Genomic DNA, 23,955 nt, shown 5'->3' on the forward strand with positions numbered 1-23,955 from the left:
GTAGCTCCCGTCTGACACATCATGTTTACTTGATAGATATTGGAGAACATCACGGTAGACATGTCTTCCAGATTATGACCCTATTACTATAATAGTGGTTCGTTACTTTGTCTTTGAGGCAATAGTCTACTATTTTTTTTTTTTTTTTATGATAGATATCAATTTATTAGCGGCGATAATGATGTTAATTTCCTTTTGATGGCGACTCATATATGCCTTGTACACTAGTCGCTTAATTGTGATTATTCATTAGTGGAGATGACGGCAATAATTTCCTTCTGATAGTGGCTCTTGTTAATATTGGCGCCTCATGAGTTTAGTAATGGCAGCGAATGTACGCGTACGTGCGGCTTGGTGTCCAATTGCGCGTTAGATGGGATAATTCCTGTGTTGGGATTGCAATAAGAAGACCAAGTAAAGCGTGCCTAAGGAAATAATTAATTCCCAAATCGATGTTGGTAGATTAAATTACTGCTTCATACCACTGACCCCACCATTGTCAATGCACACCTCACCAGACGCTCACACAACTGACATTGTAATGTTTTTTTTTTTTTTTTTTTTTTACATTACAAGGGCACTGGCCAAGGGCAAACACAGTGTTGGAAAAAAAAAAATCCCGCTGGTTGCCAGGCCCTGTTAAAAGAAAAGTAGAAAGAGAAACATAAAAATCTAAAAGGAGGGTCCAGTTAACGTAAGAGGTGTCTTGACACTCCTCTTTTGAAAGAGTTTAAGTCATAGGCAGGTGGAAATACAGACACAGGTAGAGAGTTCCAGAGTTTACCAGTGTAGGGAATGAAGGAGTGAAGATACTGGTTAACTCTTGCATTAGGAAGATGGACAGAATAGGGATGAGAAGAAGTAGAGAGTCTTGTGCAGCGAGGCCGCAGGAGGGGGAAGGCATGCAGTTAGCAAGTTCAGAAGAGCAGACAGCATGAAAACAGCGGTAGAAGACAGATAAAGATGCAACATTGCGGCGGTGACTTAAAGAATCAAGACAGTCAGTTAGAGGAGAAGAGTTGATAAGACGAAAAGCTTTAGATTCCACCTTGTTTAGTAAAGCTGTGTGTGGATCCCCCAGACATGAGAGCCATACTCCATACACGGGCGGATAAGGCCCTTGTACAGAGCAAGCAGCTGGGAGGGAGAGAAAATGGACGAAGACGCCATAGGACACCTAACTTCTTGGAAGCTGATTTAGCAAGAGTAGAGATGTGAAATTTCCAGTTTAGATTTTTAGTGAAGGATAGACCGAGTGTGTTTAATGTAGAGGAGAGGGAAGTTGAGTGTTATTGAAGAAGAGAGGATAGTTGTCTGGAAGGTTATGTCGAGTAGATAGTTGTAGAAATTGAGTTTTTGAGGCATTGAACAAAACCAGGTTTTCTCTGCCCCAATCAGAAACAAGTGAAAGATCAGAAGTTAGGCGTCCTATAGCATCTCGCCTTGAGTCATTTAATTGTTGTTGGGTTGGGCGTCTGTTGAACGCTGTTGAATAATGCAGGGTGGTATCATCAGCATAGGAGTGGATAGGGCATTGAGTCAGATTTAGGAGATCATTGATGAATAATAGAAAGAGAGTGGGTGATAGGACAGAACCCTGTGGAACACCACTGTTGATAGTTTTAGAGGAAGAACAGTGACCGTCTACTACAGCAGCAATAGAACGATCGGAAAGGAAACTGGAGATGAAGGTACAGAGAGAAGGATAGAATCCGTAGGAGGGTAGTTTAGAAATTAAAGATTTGTGCCAGACTCTATCGAAGGCTTTCGATATGTCAAGGCCGACAGCAAAGGTTTCACCGAAGTCCCTAAAAGAGGATGACCAAGATTCAGTTAGGAAAGTAAGAAGATCACCAGTAGATCTGCCTTTACGGAAACCATACTGGCAATCAGAGAGAAGGTTGTGAGCTGATAGATGCCTCATTATCTTCCTATTAAGGATAGACTCAAAGGCTTTAGAAAGGCAGGAAATCAAAGCTATAGGGCGGTAGTTAGAAGGATTGGAGTGGTCACCTTTTTTAGGGACAGGTTGAATGTGAGCAAACTTCCAGCAAGAAGGATAAATAGAAGTAGAGAGACACAGATGAAAGAGTTTGACCAGGCAGTGAGCGAGTTCGGAAGCACAGTTTTTGAGAACAACAGGAGGGACTCCATCCGGACCGTAAGCCTTCCGAGAATCAAGGCCAGAGAGGGCCAGGAAAACGTCTTTATAAAGAATTTTAATTTTAGGGATGAAGTAGTCAGAGGGTGGAGGAGTAGGAGGAATATGCCCAGAATCATCCAAAGTTGAGTTGGTAGCAAAGGTTTGAGCGAAGAGTTCAGCTTTAGAAAAGAAGAGACAGCTGTAGAGCCATCTGGATGAAGTAAAGGAGGGAAAGACGAAGAAGTAAAGTTGTTAGAGATATTATTGGCTAGATGCCAGAAATCTCGAGAGGAGTTAGAATTGGAAAGACTTTGACATTTTCTATTGATGAAAGAGTTTTTAGTAAGTTGGAGAATAGATTTGGCATGATTACGGGCAGAAATATATAGGGCATGAGTTTCAGCAGTTGGATGGCTACGGAACCGTTTGTGAGCCGCCTCTCTATCATTGACAGCACGAGAACAAGCAGAGTTAAACCAAGGCTTTTTAGCTTTAGGGTTAGAGAAAGTATGAGGAATGTATAGCTCCATGCCAGAGATAATCACCTCTGTTATGCGCTCGGCACAAAGAGAAGGATCTCTGACATGAAAACAATAATCATCCCAAGGGAAATCAGAATAGTGCCGCTAAGTTATATTATAAACTATGTTCTACATCAATTTGACTTCCCTGCTTCTCAAAACCGAATGTTTACTTTGGCACCTCGCTTTTTTTTTTTTTTTTTTTTTTTTTTTTTTTTTTAATAGGGCCCGTTAAGTTATATCCTGTAGGTAGCACAGGATGATTGGAGGTTGATTTTTTTCCGCAAGTTCATAATTCAGTGAGAAGCTCTTGTCAATTTATTACACATTTTTTTTGTTAATGTTTCCTGAACTGAGTTTTTAAGTACAGTACGTAATCGAGAGCAGTGGTTTCCAAACGTATACTGTAGGACTGATTTTAATTAATTAATTTATTTACTTTCTTTCTTTCTTGATAATTTCTAAGCGAATTGAGAGGTGAGTTGGACTGAGGGGTAATGTATATAAGAGGGGAAAGCCGGTCAGTGGCAGCAAAAAAAAAAATAAAATAAAAAAAATAAAAAACCGGCCAGTGGCAGGAAGAAGAAGCAAAAAAAAGTTACCAACTCCTCTTGTAGGTCTGTTAGAGTTAGCCAAAAGACAGACAAATGTCTTGAAACCTCCCTATTAAATAAATTAAAATCATAGGAAGTTGAAAATACAGAAGCAGACAGGAAGTTCCAGAGTTTACCAGGTAGTTGGGCAGAGCAAGGGTGAGAAGAAGAAGAAAGCCTTGTGCAGCGAGGCCGCAGTTAACAATTAAGATCAGAAGAGCAGTTAGCGTGAAAAAAGCGATAGAAGATAGCAAGAGCGCTAGATGCAACACGACGGCGGTGAGGGATGGGTTGAAGACAGTCAGTCAGTCAGTCACAAGAAGGGAGTTGATGGGACGAAAAGCTTTTGATTCCACCCTATCTAATAAAACCGTATGAGTGGAACCTCCCAAACATGCGAAGAGTACTTCATACAGGGACGGATAAGTCCCTTCCTTGTAAAGAGTTAGCAATTGTAGGGGCGAGAAAAACTAGCGGAGACTCCTCAGAACGCCTGATTTCATAGAAGCTAGCTGTTTTAGCAAGAGATGAGAAATGAAGTTTCCAGTTTGGATTATGAGTAAAGGACAAAGCGAGGATATTCAGTGTAGAAGAGGGGACAGTTGAGCGTCATTAAGAAGAGGAGGTAGTTGTCTGGAAGGTTGTGTCGAGTAGATAGATGGAGGAATTGAGGTATAGTGAAGACTATACTAAAAGAAGTCAGGCGTTCTGTGACGTCCCTACGTGATTTGTTGATTTCTTGTGAAGGGATAGTCGTCTCTGAAAAGACGTGGAAAGGTGTAGGTTGGTATTATCAGCGTAAGGGTGGATAGGGCAAGAAGTTGGGTTAAGAAGATCATTAATGAATAATAGAAAAAGTGGGTGACAGGACAAAACCCAGAGGAACACCACTGTTGATAGATTTAGGAGAACAGTGGCCGTCTACCACAGCAGCAAGAGAACGGTCAGAAAGAAACTTGAGATAGAGGTGCAGAGAGAAGGATATGAACTGTAAGAGGGCAGTTTTGAAATCAAAGCTTTGTACGAGACTATATTTAACGCAACAGCAAAGGTTTCACCGAAATCTCTAAAAGAGGATAACCAAGTCTCAGTAAGGAAAACCAGAAGATCAATATAAACAAGCGGCCTTGACGGAAGCCATATCGACGATCAGATACAAGGTTTTGAAGTGAGATGTTTGAGAATCTTCTTATTGACGATAGATTCGAAAACTTTAGACAAACAAGAGATTAAAGCTTTAGGGCGGTAGTTTGAGGGATTAGAACGATCACCCTTATTACGAACAGGCTGAATGTAGACAAACTTCCAGCAAGAAGGAAAAGTAGAAGTCGATAGACAGAGTAGTTGAAAGAGTTTGGCCAGGGATAGCAGGAAAATGTGAATTCTGGAAATGTAAAACAATATGGTACAGTGGTAAACTACTTGACATTAGGATTAATTGCAGTTTTCGTATATGAAGTTGTATAGCCATTACAATTAAGAAATAGTTTATAGATCTGTTTCAATAAACACACACACACACACACACACACACACACACACACACACTAAAAACTACAGTATGCCCTGGAAAACAGACAAGCTGAGTGTTTCAACAGATTTTCCAGACACAGTCGCTCTGTTGTTACCTGTCCAGTGTGTGTCACGACTTGCCTGGCTGTCTGAGCCTGCTACCTTTCACACTGTCCTTTTTTCTCTGAGCTTTGTCAGAGGTGAGCTTCAGCAGGTATGTGTATACATTGCCTCGTGTATTAACATCAATATTTACTCACTGCTGCATCCTTCCCATGCTAGACTTAATTTGGCATAAATAGCAGCTGACATTGTGATTCAGGTCACACGGATAATAAGTCTGAGTCTAATTCTGGGTTAGCATTTATTTTTAAACTATTCATAAGATGTAGAATTTCTTGATTCTAACTTTTTTGCATTAGGTACACGTACGTACTAATTCTATAAACCATCAAATTTGACACTATGGCTTTGAATGGGTGAAGATATGCAAAGTAAGACTGAATTATCTGTATGTTAAATTCAATATTTTTGGAATCTCTCTCTCTCTCTCTCTCTCTCTCTCTCTCTCTCTCTCTCTCTCTCTCTCTCTCTCTCTCTCTCTCTCTCTCTCTCTCTGAAAGGGTAACATAAATAATTTTTACAATTCTCGTAAATTGCACAAGATGTTTAAAAAGTCATGCATGCAATTTTCCTTATCTGAAAATTTTGACAATTAAAAAAAAACTATTGTCTAAATGAAAAGAAAGTGTGACCACAGATTTGTTTAGTACTAGCATATCTCAGAAAATCAAATGTCAAAAGGAGGAACTTGTAATGAAATGAATGAAAACTACATACATGTATATGCACATAATACATACAACAATATGTGATGCCCAATTCATATATTGCCACTGCAAGGTCAGTGAAATGGTAAAAAATGTGAGTATACTCGACAAGCATTTGCATAGATCAGATCGCAGTTGGTGTAGTTCTAATATGCATGGACTATGAGTGTATAGATATCATGGGTAGTGATTAAGTTAGTGTGTGTGTGTGTGTGTGTGTGTGTGTGTGTGTGTGTGTGTGTGTGTGTGTGTGTGTGTGTGTGTGTGCGCGTGTGCGTGTGCAGTTCCGTGGTTGCACGGTTAACATTAACATTACTGTGCAAGGAACCAGTGAGGATCTTGCTCAGAAGAGCACAGCCATTCGGGGATACATCCGCGTTGCATCTGGAAAGAATCAACATCTGTAATACATTTGGCAGAGCTATTGAACAAGAATTTCTATAATTCTACAAGAATAAATTACTTTCTTGAAAGAAAAAATAGTAAGTTAACAAATTTCCCAGGTATCATAATGCAAAATACTGGCTGATATTGTCAGAGGTGTTACAGAACGAGGACACACTTAACGTGCATGTGTACTGTTTTATTTGCAATTAGAGTTTAAAATTTTCACTTCTATCGGTTGTTCACTGAGGTACCATTTTCAAGCCGGTACCACACACTGATAGCTTATTGTTAAATTAACCATACGTTCCCTCTCCTCCACTCCGACACTCATCCTGAGCGATAGGGAAGTAAGATGCAACAACAACAGATCAAATAATTTTTAAGCATCACACCAGCCTCCACAACATTGCTAGAATTATTGATGACGAAAGAGTGAAACGTGCGTTTGCAGCGCTCCATACCAATACCAGTTGAATAATGACCTCTTGACCTGAACCACGATCACACCATCGTCTCGCAATACAGTATAGGTCACTGAGATAACACTGCACTGTCACAATTCTCACTTTCAAAGTGCATCACACCCAGTACATTCGTATCCTTTCCTTTTGCTACAAAGTTGCATATGATAAAAGTACACTGTCGTTGACATACCAGCATTGCGTGTAAAGAGGAGTTTGGTGTTCCTTTTATTTAGTTTTTAACTCCTTCAGTTCTGGGACACATTTCTACCATGAATTTTGGGTATGATTAGACGATTTTAATTACATTTGGAAGGGTCTAAGGAGCTCAGAAGATTAATGGCCAGAGTCTTCACTATTTTAATCCCCACATAAGTTTCTGAAGCTGTATAAAATAACAATAATTAAAGTAATTAAGCATAATAGATATGAAAACGTGTCATGGTACCATATATTAAGTAGAATAAATATGAAAACGTGCCATGCATGGTACTGTGGTATTCAGTTCTAGGTAGAAAGCAGTATGCATAGTGCAGGTACGAATCCAGTGGCGAAAAAGATGGTAGTATATAATTATTTTATTTTTTTATTGCTATTCTGTATGTTTGTATGACCTACGTAGATAACAAACTTATCATTGTTACTAAACCACAGACGAGACGCAAAAAAAAAAAAAAAAAATCATGTAAGTGTTAATGAATCTCTCTCTCTCTCTCTCTCTCTCTCTCTCTCTCTCTCTCTCTCTCTCTCTCTCATTTAAGTTTTCCTTAAGCACAACACACAGACTACTACTAGCGACGCAGCAGAGACATTGCTTACGTGTTTTCTGGGCGAGCGCCTCAGTCTGCTGAGCAAATTTCGACCCATTACTGAAAGAAGAAAGAAAACAAATCAGAGAGAGAGAGAGAGAGAGAGAGAGAGAGAGAGAGAGAGAGAGAAACATATCCTTCAAAGTAAGGTTCCTTCAAAATCAGTATCGTGACAAGTTATTAGTGCGATTGAGTACATACCTGCTGGTATTGCCAGTATTAGCAAGGCCACCACCGCTATCACCAACCACACAATGTATTTCATGGTGATGTCTGTGCGAATTGGAGACAGCGATACGTATAGTCTGTCTGCGATGCTTGTCACACTATTACTGCTTACCACGCAGTATAAAAACCCGTCGCCGGCGCCTACTCATGACGTGATGTCATCACCTCCCTGTGGTGTCTGACTTTAAATCACTGCAGGAAATTTTAACGAACTAAAAGTGCAGAATATGCTTCCATATATCATTGATTCTTTAATAATGGTAAATTAGTATAAACCTGTAAAAACTACATGCTGTACAACATTCTCGAAATGCCGATTACCTAGACAAACTCAATTCATGTCACGCTATGACCTTGAAATCCCTAGTCCACATAACAGTTTTACATGTCCAAAAACCCGGCATTGATATTCTGCCCCCCCGTTCCCCCCCCCCTCTCTCTCTCTCTCTCTCTCTCTCTCTCTCTGTGTGTGTGTGTGTGTGTGTGTGTGTTGAATTTTAATCTATTGAGTATTTACAATGTTATTTTCCTCCAGTACTTTAACCTTGCATATGCTTATTTCATGTTTAGGGGGGAGGCCGGCATATGCTCAGACCTCCTCCTTTGTTTTCTGCTTTTGGAACAATAAAGCCATCAATCTCTCTCTCTCTCTCTCTCTCTCTCTCTCTCTCTCTCTCTCTCTCTCTCTCTCTCGAATACTGGAATCTAGTTGTTCATGAATATAGTTGCACATTTCGTTGACATAAAATCAAAAAGTAATGTCTTAACTTTCTTTTTCTTTATTGACGGCGTGTATCATTAGTACTTACCTTTTTACTACCTTCATCATACGTGGAGATAGTTTTACATAAGGTCCAGATTTTACCTACACACACAGGTGAAATTGTAATATATATATATATATATATATATATATATATATATATATATATATATATATATATATATATATATATATATATATATATATATATATATATATATATATATATATATATATATATATATATATATATATATATATATATATATATATATATATATATATATATATATATATATATATATATACACACACACACATATATATATATATATATATATATATATATATATATATATATATATATATATATATATATATATATATATATATATATATATATATATATATGTGTATATATATATATATATATATATATATATATATATATATATATATATATGTGTGTGTGTGTGTGTGTGTGTGTGTGTGTATATATATATATATATATATATATATATATATATATATATATATATATATATATATATATATATATATATATATATATATATATATACATACACATATATATATATATATATATATATATATATATATATATATATATATATATATATATATATATATATATATATATATATGAGTGAGTTACGGGAGAGGGGAATGCTGATACAGTAGCGAGGCTTGCAAGCAACGTGACGGTGTGCCGATACAAAAAGGTTGACCAACAACGGACCACAACAACTATCGTCAACAACAGCAGTTTGCCTAGAAACATGTGGGGTGGACACATGTGGTCGTGCTCATAAGGATCTCTAGATCATCGCGGCCCTAACAACAATAACAACACATGTGGTCGTATGAAGGAGACATTTTTTTAATTTTGATACACTAGTTCAATTACATATTAAAGATGGGTGATTTATCGGAGGATTTTGACAAGAAGAAGAGCCACAATCAGCGGCATGCAGGGCGAAAGGCGGAGAGAAAGGCAGCTAAAAACAAACATGTCCAAGAGTTAACATCACAACAACGCAACCCAAAAGCTTCTGCCTTTCAGTCTGCTGTAAAGGCACAACGGAAATTTGCAAGGTATAAAAATTGTGTGTGTGTTTGCCTAGTTGTGTTTTGCAGGAAAAGAGTTATGCTTGTGCAATCCTGTCTCCATATCTATAGTCGTTCAGTTTAGCCTTAAAGTCATTAGTATTTCTTGCTTCAACCACTGTTCCATCCAAATTGTTCCATATTTCTATGCTTATGTTTAGAAAATGGCACTGTCCCTGAGAAGCCGTCCCGCACACTCACCTCCATTCCCGGCTCCCCCTTCGCAGCTCCTCCACCCAGCTGATTTGACGTCACATATATGAAGCCACGCTATTGGTCAGAGAGAGAGAGAAATATGATCACGAATAAGGAGAGAGAGAGAGAGAATGATAAATGAAAAACTTGTCTCGTGACATAAAAGTGATCTCACACACACACAAAATGAATAAATAAAATGAGTAAATGAATAAAGAAATTAAAAAACAAACTAATATTAATAAACATAAATGTCTGCTGTCTCGTGACGTAGAAGTGATCACACACACACACCAATACTGTCTGCTGTCAGGCGACAGCAAAGTTCTCTCTCTCTCTCTCTCTCTCTCTCTCTCTCTCTCTCTTATCATATTCTCTCAGTGATGATATTTGTCACGTGAAGATACGATATTTGTCACGTGAAATACGATGAAAATAAAATGAGAAATATATGGTGTATAATTTTGTTTTTACGCAGGGGTTCCTTGAGCCATATAATTTATTTTAGTGTTACGCAAGGGTAAAAAGGTTGAGAAACGCTGCCTTATTCGTTACCATATTCTCTCTCTCTCTCTCTCTCTCTCTCTCTCTCTCTCTCTCTCTCTCTCTCTCTCTCTCTCTGACCAATAGCGTGGCTTCATATGTGTGACATCAAATCAGCTGAGTGGAAGAGCTGTGAAGGGGCAGCCGGGAATGGAGGCGAGCGCACGGGACAGCTTCTTGGGGACATTGCCTAGAAAACTATATTTCTTAACGCCACTTCTAAATACTATCTTTTTTCAATTTCATGCCATCTCCCCTTGTATTTCTTGAGTCCCACATCAAGAAGTCTTCCTTGTTAACTTGGTCGATCCCCTTCCATGCCCTATATATATATATATATATATATATATATATATATATATATATATATATATATATATATATATATATATATATATATATATAGCAATTAGGTCTCATTTTTCTCTTCTGTTGCAATGTTGGAAGTTTTAATTTTTTAATCTGTTGTCATAAGTTAAGTCTCAAACCTGGAACCAGTTTGGTGCAGCTCTTTGTATCTTTTCTACCTTCCTTATATAGTTTTTATTATGTGGTGACCATATAAGTGTAGCATATTCTAGTTTAGGTCAAATTATGTATTCTATTAGTTTTTTTTTTTTCAATATCTCTTTGTTTATATATATAGGTAAATGCCTATTTAATTTTTCTTAGGAACTCGTATGTTTTCCTAGCTATATTGTTGTGTGTGTGTGTGTGTGTGTGTGTGTGTGTGTGTGTGTGTGTGTGTGTGTGTGTGTGTGTGTGTGTGTGTGTGTGTATTTACCTAGTTGTAGTTTTACAGGGCCTGGGCTTTATGCTCGTGTGGCCCCTTCTCCATATCTACACTTATCCAATCTTACTTTAAAAGTATGCACACTTGTTGCAGACACTACTTCTTCATTTAAACTGTTCCACGTCTCAATACATCTCTGCGGGAAACTATATTTTTTAATATCTCTCAGACATCTTCCTTTTCTCAGCTTTTTACTATGCGATCTTGTGCTTCGGATGTCATATTCTTCTCTCAGGATCAGTTCCTCATTATCCACTTGGTCTATTCCGTTGATCAATTTATAAACTTGTATCAGGTCTCCTCTCTCCCTTCTTTGTTCTAGGGTTGGTAGATCCATAGCCTTTAGTCTCTCCTCATATGTCATCCCTTCAAATTCTGGAACCATTCTTGTAGCTATTTTTTGTAGCCTCTCCAATTTCCTTATGTGTTTCTTTTCATGAGGGTTCCACACTACTCCTGCATATTCCAATCTGGGTCTTATTATAGTACTTATCAATTTCTTCATCATTTCTTTGTCCATGTAGTGAAATGTCAGTGCAATATTCCTTAGAAAATTATATGTTTCTCTAAAAATTCTATCAATATGGCTTACTGGTTGATTGTTTTCTTCCATCGTCACTCCTAAGTCCTTTTCCTTTTTAACTTTCTCCAGTTTTATTCCATCTCCCATCTTATAGATTCCCACAGGTCGTCTTTCACTCTTTCCCATTTCCATGACATGGCTTTTGTTCACATTGAATTCCATTTCCCACTTCTTACTCCATTCCCAGATCTTATTTAGGTCTTCTTGCAGTGTGTGTGTGTGTGTGTGTGTGTGTGTGTGTGTGTGTGTGTGTGTGTGTGTAATTCAGTGTTTGATCTGCTGCAGTCTCTGACGAGACAGCCAGACATTACCATACGGAACGAGCTCAGAGCTCATTGTTTCCGATCTTCGGATAGGCCTGAGACCAGGCACACACCACACACCGGGACAACAAGGTCACAACTCCTCGATTTACATCCCGTACCTACTCACTGCTAGGTGAACAGGGGCTACATGTGAAAGGAGACACACCCAAATATCTCCACCCGGCCGGGGAATCGAACCCCGGTCCTGTGGCTTGTGAAGCCAGCGCTCTAACCACTGAGCTACCGGGCCGTGTGTGTGTGTGTGTGTGTGTGTGTGTGTGTGTGTGTGTGTGTTGCGCCTAGATCTTCACTACCCTATGTTTTTGTTGTGGATTTAAAGTAACCCTGGTAAATTTAGTCTTTCACCATATTCTCACTTCAAGATGAAACAATTTTTTTTCTGATAGTTTTCAACCTGTTTTAAATGAATCTGCACTTTGTTTCTGTCACAAATCAACTTTTTTATATTCACTTAAAAGCACTGTATTGCAATGAAAAAAAGATTAATACAAAACAGACCACAAAGTACCATAAAAGTAACAGTCCAAAATTTTGAATGTTACTTCTTAGGAGAGTACTTGCTGCCACCACTGATCACCACTGGTTACACCAACCTATTGAAACTTATCTATTTAACCTAAACTAACCTCACCCTGACTTTAACCTTACCTTACCTTACCATCACCTGATCTAACCTAACCTAACCAAACCAAACCTAACCTTGGTGACACGCACCAGTGATACGTCGTCTTCAGGACAAATTAATTTTGTCTAATCAAAATTAATTGATCTAGTTATGAAAGCAAACTAGTCTAACCTGAATAGCAATACTACTAAGAAATTGATACGAAGTCATTATCTTCTTTCTCTGTGTAGAATCTGGTGATACACTGGAAATAGTTGAGGTGACACCCTGCCCATTGAGACATCTTCCATAGACTGATTCAAATTGAGTCACTTCTCTCCTAAAATTGCTCTGATTGGCTAGATTTATTATGTATTATTTTTATTGGTCTGTGTCTGCATGTTCATACAAAAGAACCAATCACAGTGATCGATTTCATGTGTGTACAAATAATGTGACTAAACACCCACATGAATGAATACAACTAATGGCTTTCCTCAGTGCCTGATAGTCCATCACATGTGTGGGTGTTGCAGCATGTTAGCTTGTTCCCCCAAAACTGGCAAGTCTTTAAAAATTGTTGTCAACATTATAAACAATTTGCAGTGGGCATGTATGGGCTTAAATTACAGTGGAGACTCGATACTCTAACTTAATTAGTTCCAAATGGCTGTTTTATTATTAAAAAGTTTAACTATTGATATCTATAAAGCAGGTAATTCGTTCCAATCTTAGCAAAATCTCAAGTTTATAAAAATTTCAATTTTTTTTTTTACAATTTTGATCTGTACATAATGTAAGTGAAGGCTGGTGATGGAGAACTTAGAAGAGGAGGGGAGAAGGGTGGGGAGGAGGAGGGAGATCACTGGAGGATGAATTATCATCCATGAAAATGTCTGTTGTAACTTTTCTCCTGGTGTGATTCCTGTAGATCCACTAATGGAGTGCTGTGTCTCACTAACACTTGCACTTTCACCAGATTCCTTATTTTCATCACTAGTAAGCCTCTTTGGTGTCATCGTAAGTTTCTAAATGAAAAGCTACTGATAGGACGCAAAAGAATGTTGTTTTTCTCAAGACTGTGGCAGGACTAAGGATGCGCACCAGCATCTATTATACTGGTATTACGGTAATACTGGTATTACCAGTAATACAGTATCAGAACGGTACAGTGGTGGCTGCGAGAAGGGAGATGACAGAGCTCTGTGGATGATGGGTCTTATGAGTGGTGGTGTTTGGCAGCCTGTGTTGGAAGACCCTCCTGACAAATGATTATGTAGCATTCCCTATGTCTGTGAAGGGAATACAGCTTCAGTTCCTTGAGTCTCTGCCAGTAAAAGGTTTATGTGCCAAAGTCACAAGATAATGTTGATGAATGTCCTTTTATCAGGGATTCAATGCCCATGATGTCAGAAATCTTTTAAGGACACTAGAGCTGACAGCAGTACTCTAGTCATGGCAGGGTGAGAGCTTTCTATAGGGTCTGGAAATATTTTGCATTCCTTGTCTGGAAGGTCCTGATGATCCATCCTGCTAGTTATCTTGTGGTGGAGGTGACTTGGCTGATGTGTAGAGAAGGCATCACTGCACATCATCACTCCGAGGCCTTTCACTGAATCCTTGCCAGTTCTTGGCCACAACTGTATTTATTATGTGGAGTTTTTTGAGTTCGTCTTTGTTGCCATACCTTAAAAGGTAAAATTTTCCCCCATTTAAGACCATGTTATTTTCTTCTGCTCAAGTGAGTATTTTGTTTGATTTGTTTAAAATTTGCAATGTTACAATTAAAACTATTTTATGCTACAGTATACATTAAAATTAGCCACTTTTTGATACATATATCTTGTAGGCCTACTTTGAAACAAAAATTGTATTTAGTATAACAAGTCTAGGGAATGAAAATATATAGATAAAATAGTCTATTACTTCAGTTGCATTATTTTATGGTTATATTTTTTAGGTCTCAAGACATAAAATCTAAGAAACATCACATCCCAGTTGTTGATCGGACTCCACTTGAGCCTCCACCTGTCATTGTGGCTGTGGTGGGTGGACCCAGGGTGGGAAAATCCACACTTATGCGATGTTTGATAAAGAACTACACCAACCAAAGATTTTCTGAAATCACTGGGCCTATCACAGTTGTTGCTGGTAAGAAATGTGAAGCATGTGCATTTATTTATATATTTTTTTAATAAAAAGTATCAATGAAAAATTATGGGATCCTGCAAGAAGTGCCAATAATTCAGTAATTTAGATCACTGAACTTCACTTCTGAAGTTGCTATTATTGCCTTTATTTAGTGCTTGAACATTATTAGTAATTGGAATGAGTACCCATAAACAATTTGATTTTGTTTTCAGGCAAGAAGCGGAGATTGACATTTATAGAAGTAAACAATGATATCAATTGCATGATTGACATTGCTAAGGTTGCTGACATTGTCCTGATGCTGATTGATGCCACATTTGGAATTGAGATGGAAATATTTGAATTCCTTGAGATTTGCAGAGCACATGGGACTCCTCGGGTTATGGGGGTGAGTGTAGCATTTTATAGTTTATGAGATAGGGTGGAATCAAAAGCTTTTTGTCTTATCAACTCCCATCTGACTGACTGTCTTCAGCCTCTTTCTCACTGCTGAAATGTTGCATCCCTTTCTATCTTTTATTGTTATTTTCATGCTAACTGCTATATTGAGCTTGCTAACTGCATGCCTTCCCTCCTCCTACAGCCTCGCTGCACAAGGCTTTCTTCTTCCTCTCATCCTTATTCTGTCTAACCCTCTAATACAAGAGTTAACCAGTATTCTCAGTCATTCATACCTTTCACTGGTAAACTCCGGAACTTACTACCTGCTTCTGTATTTCCATCTTACTATGACTTGACTCAATTTAAGAGAGAGGTGTCAAGACATTTGTCTCAGGGTTTTGGCTCATTCTTTCTAATCTTTTAGGAAGACTTGTTGTTTCAGTGAGCTTTTTTTTTTTTTTTTTTTTTTTTTTTTTCTAATATTTTGTTGCCCTTGGAAGCTCTCTTTCATAAAAAAAAAAAAAAAAGTATTGTCTGGGTTAGTTTTGGGATTTCACTTACATAATCAATCAACATTTATACGATATGAACTAATACCATACATTATTTCATGTGAGAGATTATTGGAGAAAATTTACATGAAAACATGCAACAGTTAAGGTACACCTAAAGTAGCTGGTATACTGCAGTGCATCCAATATTTGGTTTATTCATCAGGCCGGCCATACACTGCATAATTTTTGTAATTTCTATTTATACTTCACTATGGATTGAGAATTGAACATCTCTAGGATTATGGATTGACTAGAGACTTTGTTACAGATTGGCTAGAGGTTTGGTTACAGATTGATTAGAGACTTTGGTTTTTAATAACGTAAAATTTTTATTTTCCAGGTACTGAATCACCTGGATATGCTTAAAGACAATAAATCACTCAAAAAAAGGAAGAAAGCTCTAAAGCACAGGTTTCAAGTTGAACTTTATCCGGGTGCAAAGCTTTTCTATCTTTCTGGTAAGATCTGAATATTGCATATAATATTGCTGTTGTGAATATTTTATGTAGTGTGTAAATTCTGTGTTATGCCAAGAAAAATAGTTTTATGGTATTTCATTATTTTCAGGTCTAATTCATGAAGAATACTTGAAAAATGAAATAAAGAATCTTGGTCGATTCATATCTGTAATGAAATTTCGGCCACTTACCTGGCGTACTACTCATCCTTTTGTAATTGGTAAGTATAATCAGATAGACCATCCTACATCCTCTTGTCTCTTTCATAGTTGTGTTGTGTTCAGTGAGCTTGGTGAGCAATGCTGAAGCATGGACTGAATTCACATCCTGCTCATATGTAAAAAGTAAAGATTTTATATGGTACATTATGAAATAGTCAAGTCTTGACTGAGTGGATCTTTCACCTTGTAATTCATGACAACATTACCAAGAGTAAACAATAGCAATTATGTGTCGTGTGTGTGTGTGTGTGTGTGTGTGTGTGTGTGTGTGTGTGTGTGTGTGTGTGTGTGTTGTATTTACCTAGTTGTAGTTTTACAGGGCCTGGGCTTTATGCTCGTGTGGTCCCGTCTCCATGTCTACACTTATCCAATTTTTCTTTAAAACTATGTACACTCTTTGCTGACACCACTTCCTCACTCAAACTGTTCCAAGTCTCAACACATCTTTGCGGGAAACTAAATTTTTTAACATCTCTCAGACATTGTCCCTTCCTTAGTTTCTTACTATGCAATCTTGTGCTTCTAAAGTCATATTCTTCTCTCAGGATCAGTTTCTCATTATCCACTTCATCCATTCTGTTAATCAATTTATAAACTTGTATCAGATCCCCTCTCTCTCTTCTCTGCTCCAAGGTTGGTAGATCCATAGCCTTTAGTCTCTCCTCATATGTCATCCCTTTAAATTCTGGAACCATTCTTGTAGCCATTTTTTGTAGTCTCTCTAATTTTCTTATGTGTTTCTTTTTATGGGGAGTCCACACAACTCCTGTATATTCCAATCTAGGTCTTATTTTAGTACTTATCAATTTCTAAATCATCTCTTTGTCCATATAGTGAAATGCTACTCCAATATTCCTTAGCAAATTATACGTCTCTCTGAAAATTCTATCAATATGGCTTACCAGTTGATTATTTTCTTCCATTGTCACTCCCAAGTCCTTTTCCTTTTTTACTTTTTCTAGTTCTACTCCATCTCCCATCTTATAGATTCCCACTGGTTGTCTTTCACTTTTTCCCATTTCCATGACATGGCTTTTGTCCACATTGAATTCCATCTCCCATTTTTTGCTCCATTTCCAGATCTTGTTTAAGTCTTCCTGTAGTATTTCACAATCCTCTTTTTGTTTAATGACTCTGCACAGTTTCGCATCGTCCGCAAACAGATTTATGTAGCTGTGTGTGTGTGTGTGTGTGTGTGTGTGTGTGTGTGTGTGTGTGTGTGTGTGTGTGTGTGTGTGTGTGTGTGTGTGTGTGTGTTTACCTAGTTGTGACATATGAGAGAGAAGCTAAACTTGGACTGTCCTGTCTCTATAACTTTTTATTTCATTTATCCTTAAAATCATGAATATTTCTAGCTCACACCACTTCTCTCTCCAGTCTATTCCTATTATGTCCCTTCTGCAGATAGTTATTTTTTAGTTTCTGTGTTCTCTTGTTTCTTTCATTCAATACAAGTACTGCAGATTTTATTTTTTCCATTCCACCCAATAATCATTAGCTTATGGTGGTCACATTATAGACAAGATGACACTAACAATAACTGATTATCACCTGTCTTATCATGCAGTTGACCGTTATGAGGACATCACAAACCCCGAAACCCTGAGGACAAATCCCAAGTGTGACCGTGATGTTGTGCTGTATGGGTATGTGCGAGGGATCCCATTCCATCAGTCTCAGCCAGTCCACATCCCAGGTAATTCATATATATTTCATAATGTAATATACATATATTTTATTAATATTTAAAGTATTTACAATTCCATGGGTTAACATTCTGAATGAAATAGATATAAAAGCATACACATGCATTCTTAATCCACCGATATTTATTGCATTCAATTTTCCTTTCAGCTACTCTCATGTTCTAGTCCTCTGTGATAGAGTGCACACCACTACTACATCATACAGTTTTCTCTTTGTGTGTGAGCTACACCTAGACACTATTCATTCTTCCCCATACTTTTGTTTAATTCACTCTGCAGCTATTCCTCCATACACATTGATACACCTTATGCTACAATTAATGTATATATGACCTGGAATAGGATTGTCATGTATCCAAATTTTCTTGGATATGTCTGGAATTCACTTGTTAAAATCTGTGTCCAAAGGTATTTCTGAAAAAAACTACTATATATTCTGGACTATAAAGCAGCTGGGTATATAAGACAATCCCCAATTTTTTAATAAGACAATCCCCAATTTTTGAGGGAAAAGTTTGGTTTTGAGCTATTACTGCTGTATAAGATGATCCCCTTAATGGTGGAGGGAGCTGCTGCTCACATGGTTGGCCAAAGGGTAAGGGAGTGCATCACTGATGGACTATAATATGAAGGGTTTGTATGGCAGTTGGTTGCTTCAGTTAAGTACATTAGTATCTTGCCAAAATTGAAGATGGCAAGAAATTGCCAGTTTATTGATAAATTGCAGCATAAAACTGAGGATCAGGGGAAGGGTATACAAAGCCTGCGTCAGATCTGTTCTTCTGTACAGAGCAGAGAAACATGGGCATTGACAAACAGTCTGACAAATATTCTATGTAGCTGTGACCACAGGATGCCGAGATACATGGCAGGAGTGAGGTGGCAAGATGGGAGGTCCAGCAGTGAGGTAACAGAGATGTGTGGAGTTAAAGACATCTCTTTTGAGCTGAGGAAGAGAAGATTGAGATAGGTCGGACGTGTGAGAAGGGCGGAGGGAGGGGTGTTGAGCGAGGTGGAGGAGGTGAGGGTTGGAGGCTGACAGCCAATGGGAAGGCCAAAGAAAAGATTGAGGGAGTGTGTGACAGGATATGAATCTGTTGAGAATAAAAGAACATACGGCAAAAGATCGCCAGTTGTGGAAAGCAGTCATCGCTCGTGCCAACTCCGTCCTAAATGAGAAATGCGAATGTTAAACAAAAATTATGATGATGATGATCAATAAAATATAATGGCAATTTTATTTCAGGTTGTGGAGACTACAAGCTGAAAGACATTAGTTTCTTACCTGATCCATGTCCACTTCCGGAACACCTGAAGAAGAGAGCATTGAATGCAAAGGAGAGGCTCACCTATGCACCATTATCTGGTGTAGGTGGAGTGGTTTATGATAAAGATGCCGTTTACATAGATCTTGGAGGATCACATCATGGAAACAAAAATAAAGTAAGTATAAAAGAATTGCAATAATTTGTCCTTTGTGAAAAGACAGTCATGTTTTTTTTTTTTTTTTTTTTTTTTTGTCAGTTTCTCTAATAAGAGTCAGCATGAATTATATTTGTGGGGTTCTGGAATGTTGAGACAGTGGGACAAGGAAAGCCACGTGATGGGTTGTGGCAGAATTATGTACAGTTGATTGAGAAAATATTCATTCACTTTGACATAAGGAATTATGTATAGTTGGTGCTGAATTTATAACTATAGTCCTGATTCTTTTTTAGAATATAGTCAATGAAAGTGAAGATGAGGATGATGTCTTTCAACCTCTACTAGATCTGCAGAAGACGACAGATGAGAAGCAAGCCCAAAGCCAGATCCAGCTTTTCCCTCAGTCCAAATTTATTGGAAATGATGATTTTAATAAAGAACAGGTGGACGGTACAAATATAGATAAGTAAGTAAAAAAAATTTTTGAAAATCACCATCATTGATAATTGTCTGCATAATCATCAAAAAGTGAGGTTTTGTAGCTTTAGGTAAGAGTCTTTTTGTTATCATATTTTATGCATATGAAGTTATATTGTTGCTAATGGGATATTTGTATTTATTATTTATTTATCTATTATTATTTATTATTTAGGGATGGCTCTAGTAGAATTCCTCCATTTGAAACTGTAAAAGATAGTACTGGGAGAATTCGAAGAAGAGCCATATTCTCAGATGGGTTGGAGGAAGAGGAAAGTAATAATGAGGAAGACTCTGACAGTGATGAAAGTATGAGTGAAGAAGAATCAGAAGAAGAGACAAGTCATGAAATGGAGCCTCCAAGAAAAAAATCAAAAGTATGTGAATTATGTTTAGTGAAGGAAAAGGATGCTTGTAGACTTAAGCGAATAGAGATGATGGTTAGGTAAAAGCTTCACTGAACTAGACCTGATGGAATATTTAGCTCAATTTAATGATAAAAATATATTTGAATTTTTATAGAGAAAAAAAGCTCCTTCTAAAACAAACATAAAAACCTGTTTGCAGAGTAATCAATGTTTTAAACATTTGAGATTTCATTTACATACATTCCATGTTGTCTTCAATATACAGTTGACTCTTGATTAACACAAGTTTGATTTAATGTGACTTCATATTTAAGAAGATATGATTAAATTTGTTTGATTTAACATGGGTTAACTCAATGTGATGACGTCATGCGCACCCACGCAAATTGTTAGAGAGGGAGAAGATGGAAACAGCAGAGTTAAAGGCATCAAAAGCATGGTCTGAATTAGAAACCCCAGAGCCGGAGAAAATTTTAAAGAAGAAAAGACCTATAGGAAGCACTCGCTTCAATAAGGGAAGGACTGGACTTACTAGAGGCCAAGTATCCTAATGTAAACAAACATAAGTGCAACAGTGGCAAGAAAAGCAATGGCAAAACTAAACTGCTATAAATCATCAGAAAATGATGATTAAACAAACCACGCTAGATCAATTCTTCCAAAAGAATATTGTAGAAGAGGAGCTGGAGGAAAAGGGAGACGTGAGTGAGGTAGAAGACATGAGCAAGGGAGAGCCCCCCAAAATAGGCAGATTTCCCAGTGGCCAGGAACATAACCCCCTATTACCATTGTTTTCTAGGGTAAAATTATGTTTGAATAATGCAATTTTGAATGACGCGATGTTTCCAGGAATGTAACCCTCGCGTTAATTGAGAGTTGACTGTATCTACAAAAATTCCAATAGTTCCATCCTGGTTCTTGATTTCTTTTCACCCTGTCATTCTGATTTTCTTGCAGCTTATGCTTAATAAGTTTTTTTTTTTATGAAACATTGATAATGATTTTAATTAGACAAGATCATTATTTTTTCATCTCTGTTTTTTTTAGAGCACTTCACATGTGCAAGAAGATACTAATAAGAACAGTTCTGCAAGTGATTCTGAAGATTATGACTTGGATGCAGATTTGAAAGAGGTTCAGAAAAGTCAAACAGGTCAAGACAGTCAAATCGAATCCCTTCTTACAAACAGAACTGAACCATCAGCCCTGCATAAAACTCCTCTCTTGAAAAACAACAGTAGCTCTTCAGTGACAGCTAAACTCCAAGGACTATTAGAAAAGATAAACACATCAACATCTCAGCAAGTAAAATCTAATGACACTCATGACATGTGTGATGAAAAGGAACTTTCTGAAGATAAGCCAGATGAAGAAGATAATGATGAAGACAACACAGATAGTGATGAAGATGTCAAAATGCAGTACCGCAAGATGATGCTCAAACAAGCCTCGTCAGATTTTTACAAAAGTCAAAGTACTGTTGCATTTTTACGAAAGTTCATTTACACGGATGGTAAGTACTAAATCTATTCCTCATAAACTTCATATTTATCTTTGAGAAGTTTATACTATTGAAAGCAACAGGATTAGATTAATTTGCCCTCAAGAAGAGTACTATGAGAGTTGTAGTTATATAATCACTGTCTCATCATTTAAAATTGAAAAACCTTATCTCACAAAATTTGAACTTGCATAACCTTATGTTTCTTAAAAGCTGAAGTTTTAATCTTCAAGAAAAAAGGTGAGATATACTTTGGCAGTCTCCAAATGTAATTGTTTATCTCCATAGTGTGTATTTACCTAGTTGTATTGTATAGGGTTCGAGCAGGGCTCATAGTGTCCTGTCTCCATATCTACTTTTTCTTTAAAGTTATACACACTATGTGTTGTGACAATTCAATTATCCAATGCATTCCATTTTTCCACTGTTCTGTGTGTAAAACTGTATTTTCCAATATCCTTCACACACTGCCTCATCCTGATCTTTACATGTCCTCTTGTCATTCCATCTTACGTCAACAGCACCAGGTCTTCTTTTTCTATCTTTTCAATGTCATTTACTATCTTATACATTGTTATTAGGTGCCCGCATTCTCTTCTATCTTGTAAGGTTGGCAGTCCCATTTCCTTCAGTCGTTCTTCATATGTGAGGTCCTTTAATTCTGGCACCATCTTTGTAGCAATCTTCTGTATCCTTTCCAATTTTCTTATATCCTTTTTAGAGCTCGGAGACCATATCAATGCTGCATATTCCAGACTTGGGTGTATCATGCTTGTGATGATTTTTTTCATTGTATCTTTATCCATGTAATGAAATGCCACTATTATATTAGTCAACATCTTATATGATAGTCCAAATATCTTGCTTATGTGTTTATCAGGGTTCAGATCTTCTTGTATGATCACTCCAAGATCTTTTTCCTGGTTAGTCTTCATTATTTGCTCCTCTCCCATCACATAGTTTCATACTGGTCTTCTCTTACTCTTTCCTAGTTCCATTATGTGGCATTTCTTGACATTAAACTCCAATTTCCACTTCTTGCTCCATTCATAGATCTTGTTTAAATCTTCCCGCAACAGCAGACAGTCCTCTCTGGTTTTGATAACTCTTAGCAACTTTGCATAATCAACGAATAAATTTATATAACTATCCCAATGTGAATGTCGTTTACATAAACTTGAAACATAATGGGGGCTAACACTGACCCTTGTAGCACTCCGCTACTTACTTTACCCCAAGATGAGTATGTATCTCTGATCACAGTTCTCATTTCCCTATCCTTCAAATAATCCCTTATCCATTCGAGCAAGGTTCCACGCAGTCCTCCTATGTACTCTAGTTTCCAAAGAAGTCTTCCATACTAGACTTTATCAAAAGTGTGTGTGTGTGTGTATTTACCAAGTTGTACTGTACAAGGTTTGAGCGGGGCTCATAGTGTCTTGTCTCCATATCTCCGTTTATCTAGTTTTCCTTTAAAGCTATGCACTCTATGTGCTGTTACAATTCCATAATCCAATGCATTCCATTTTTCCACCGTTCTGTGTGGAAAACTGTATTTTCCAATATCCTTCACACACTGCCTCATCCTGATCTTCTTTTCATATCCTCTTGTCCTTCTATCAACAGCACCAGGTCTTCTTTGTTCCCACATTCTCTTCTATCTTGTAAGGTTGGCAGTACCATTTCCTTCAATTGTTCTTCTTGTGACAGGTCCTTTAATTCCGGCACCATCTTTGTAGCAATCTTCTGTATCCTTTCCAATTTTCTTATATCCGTTTTAGAGCTCGGAGATCACACCACTGGTGCATATTTTTTTCATCATATTGAAATGCCACTCCTATATTAGTCAACATTTTATATGATAATCCAAATATCTTGCTTATGTGTTTTTTTTGGGCTCAGGTTTTCCTGTATGATCACTCCCAGATCTTTTTCCTCTTTTAGTGTTCATTATTTGTTCCTCTCCCATCAAATAGTTCCATGTCAGTCTTTTACTCTTTCTTAATTCCACTTGTGACATTTCTTGGCATTAAATTCCAATTTCCACTTCCTGCTCCACTCATTGATCTTGTTTATATCTTCCTGCAACAGCAGACAGTCCTCCTAGTTTTGATAACTTTTAGCAGCTTTGTATAATCAGCAAACAAATTTATGTAACCGTTTACCCCAATGTGAATGTTATTTACATAAATCTGAAACATAATGGGGGCTAACACTGACCCTTGTCCTTGTGGCACTCTGGTAGTTACTTTACCCAAGATGAGTATGTATCTGATCACAGTTCTCATTTCCCT

At 37.4% G+C, this 23,955-nt stretch overlaps 1 protein-coding gene and 1 long non-coding RNA gene across 2 annotated transcripts in view; one reads left to right on the plus strand and one right to left on the minus strand.

Annotated features, from left to right (window-relative positions):
• Nucleotides 1-5,116: 5,116 nt before the first annotated feature.
• LOC123515989 lies at nucleotides 5,117-7,639 on the minus strand. The gene is made up of 3 exons (XR_006678040.1): nucleotides 7,458-7,639; nucleotides 7,267-7,316; nucleotides 5,117-5,983 (listed from the first exon to the last, which is right to left on the minus strand). It is a non-coding gene; the product is annotated as an uncharacterized LOC123515989 (long non-coding RNA).
• A 1,383-nt stretch (nucleotides 7,640-9,022) lies between these two features.
• The window catches only part of LOC123515845 (ribosome biogenesis protein BMS1 homolog), a 39,760-nt gene continuing 24,827 nt past the window's right edge, over nucleotides 9,023-23,955 (plus strand). The window contains exons 1-10 of the mRNA XM_045274732.1: nucleotides 9,023-9,363; nucleotides 14,380-14,570; nucleotides 14,783-14,958; nucleotides 15,846-15,963; nucleotides 16,073-16,183; nucleotides 17,752-17,880; nucleotides 19,137-19,333; nucleotides 19,609-19,781; nucleotides 19,968-20,169; nucleotides 21,208-21,673. Of these exons, the coding sequence (XP_045130667.1) occupies nucleotides 9,185-9,363; nucleotides 14,380-14,570; nucleotides 14,783-14,958; nucleotides 15,846-15,963; nucleotides 16,073-16,183; nucleotides 17,752-17,880; nucleotides 19,137-19,333; nucleotides 19,609-19,781; nucleotides 19,968-20,169; nucleotides 21,208-21,673 (1,942 nt within the window). The 5' untranslated portion in view covers nucleotides 9,023-9,184. The remainder of the gene's footprint in view (nucleotides 9,364-14,379; nucleotides 14,571-14,782; nucleotides 14,959-15,845; nucleotides 15,964-16,072; nucleotides 16,184-17,751; nucleotides 17,881-19,136; nucleotides 19,334-19,608; nucleotides 19,782-19,967; nucleotides 20,170-21,207; nucleotides 21,674-23,955) is intronic.

Source organism: Portunus trituberculatus, chromosome 40 (assembly GCF_017591435.1).
Source record: "Portunus trituberculatus isolate SZX2019 chromosome 40, ASM1759143v1, whole genome shotgun sequence".
Classification (NCBI taxonomy): domain Eukaryota; kingdom Metazoa; phylum Arthropoda; class Malacostraca; order Decapoda; family Portunidae; genus Portunus; species Portunus trituberculatus.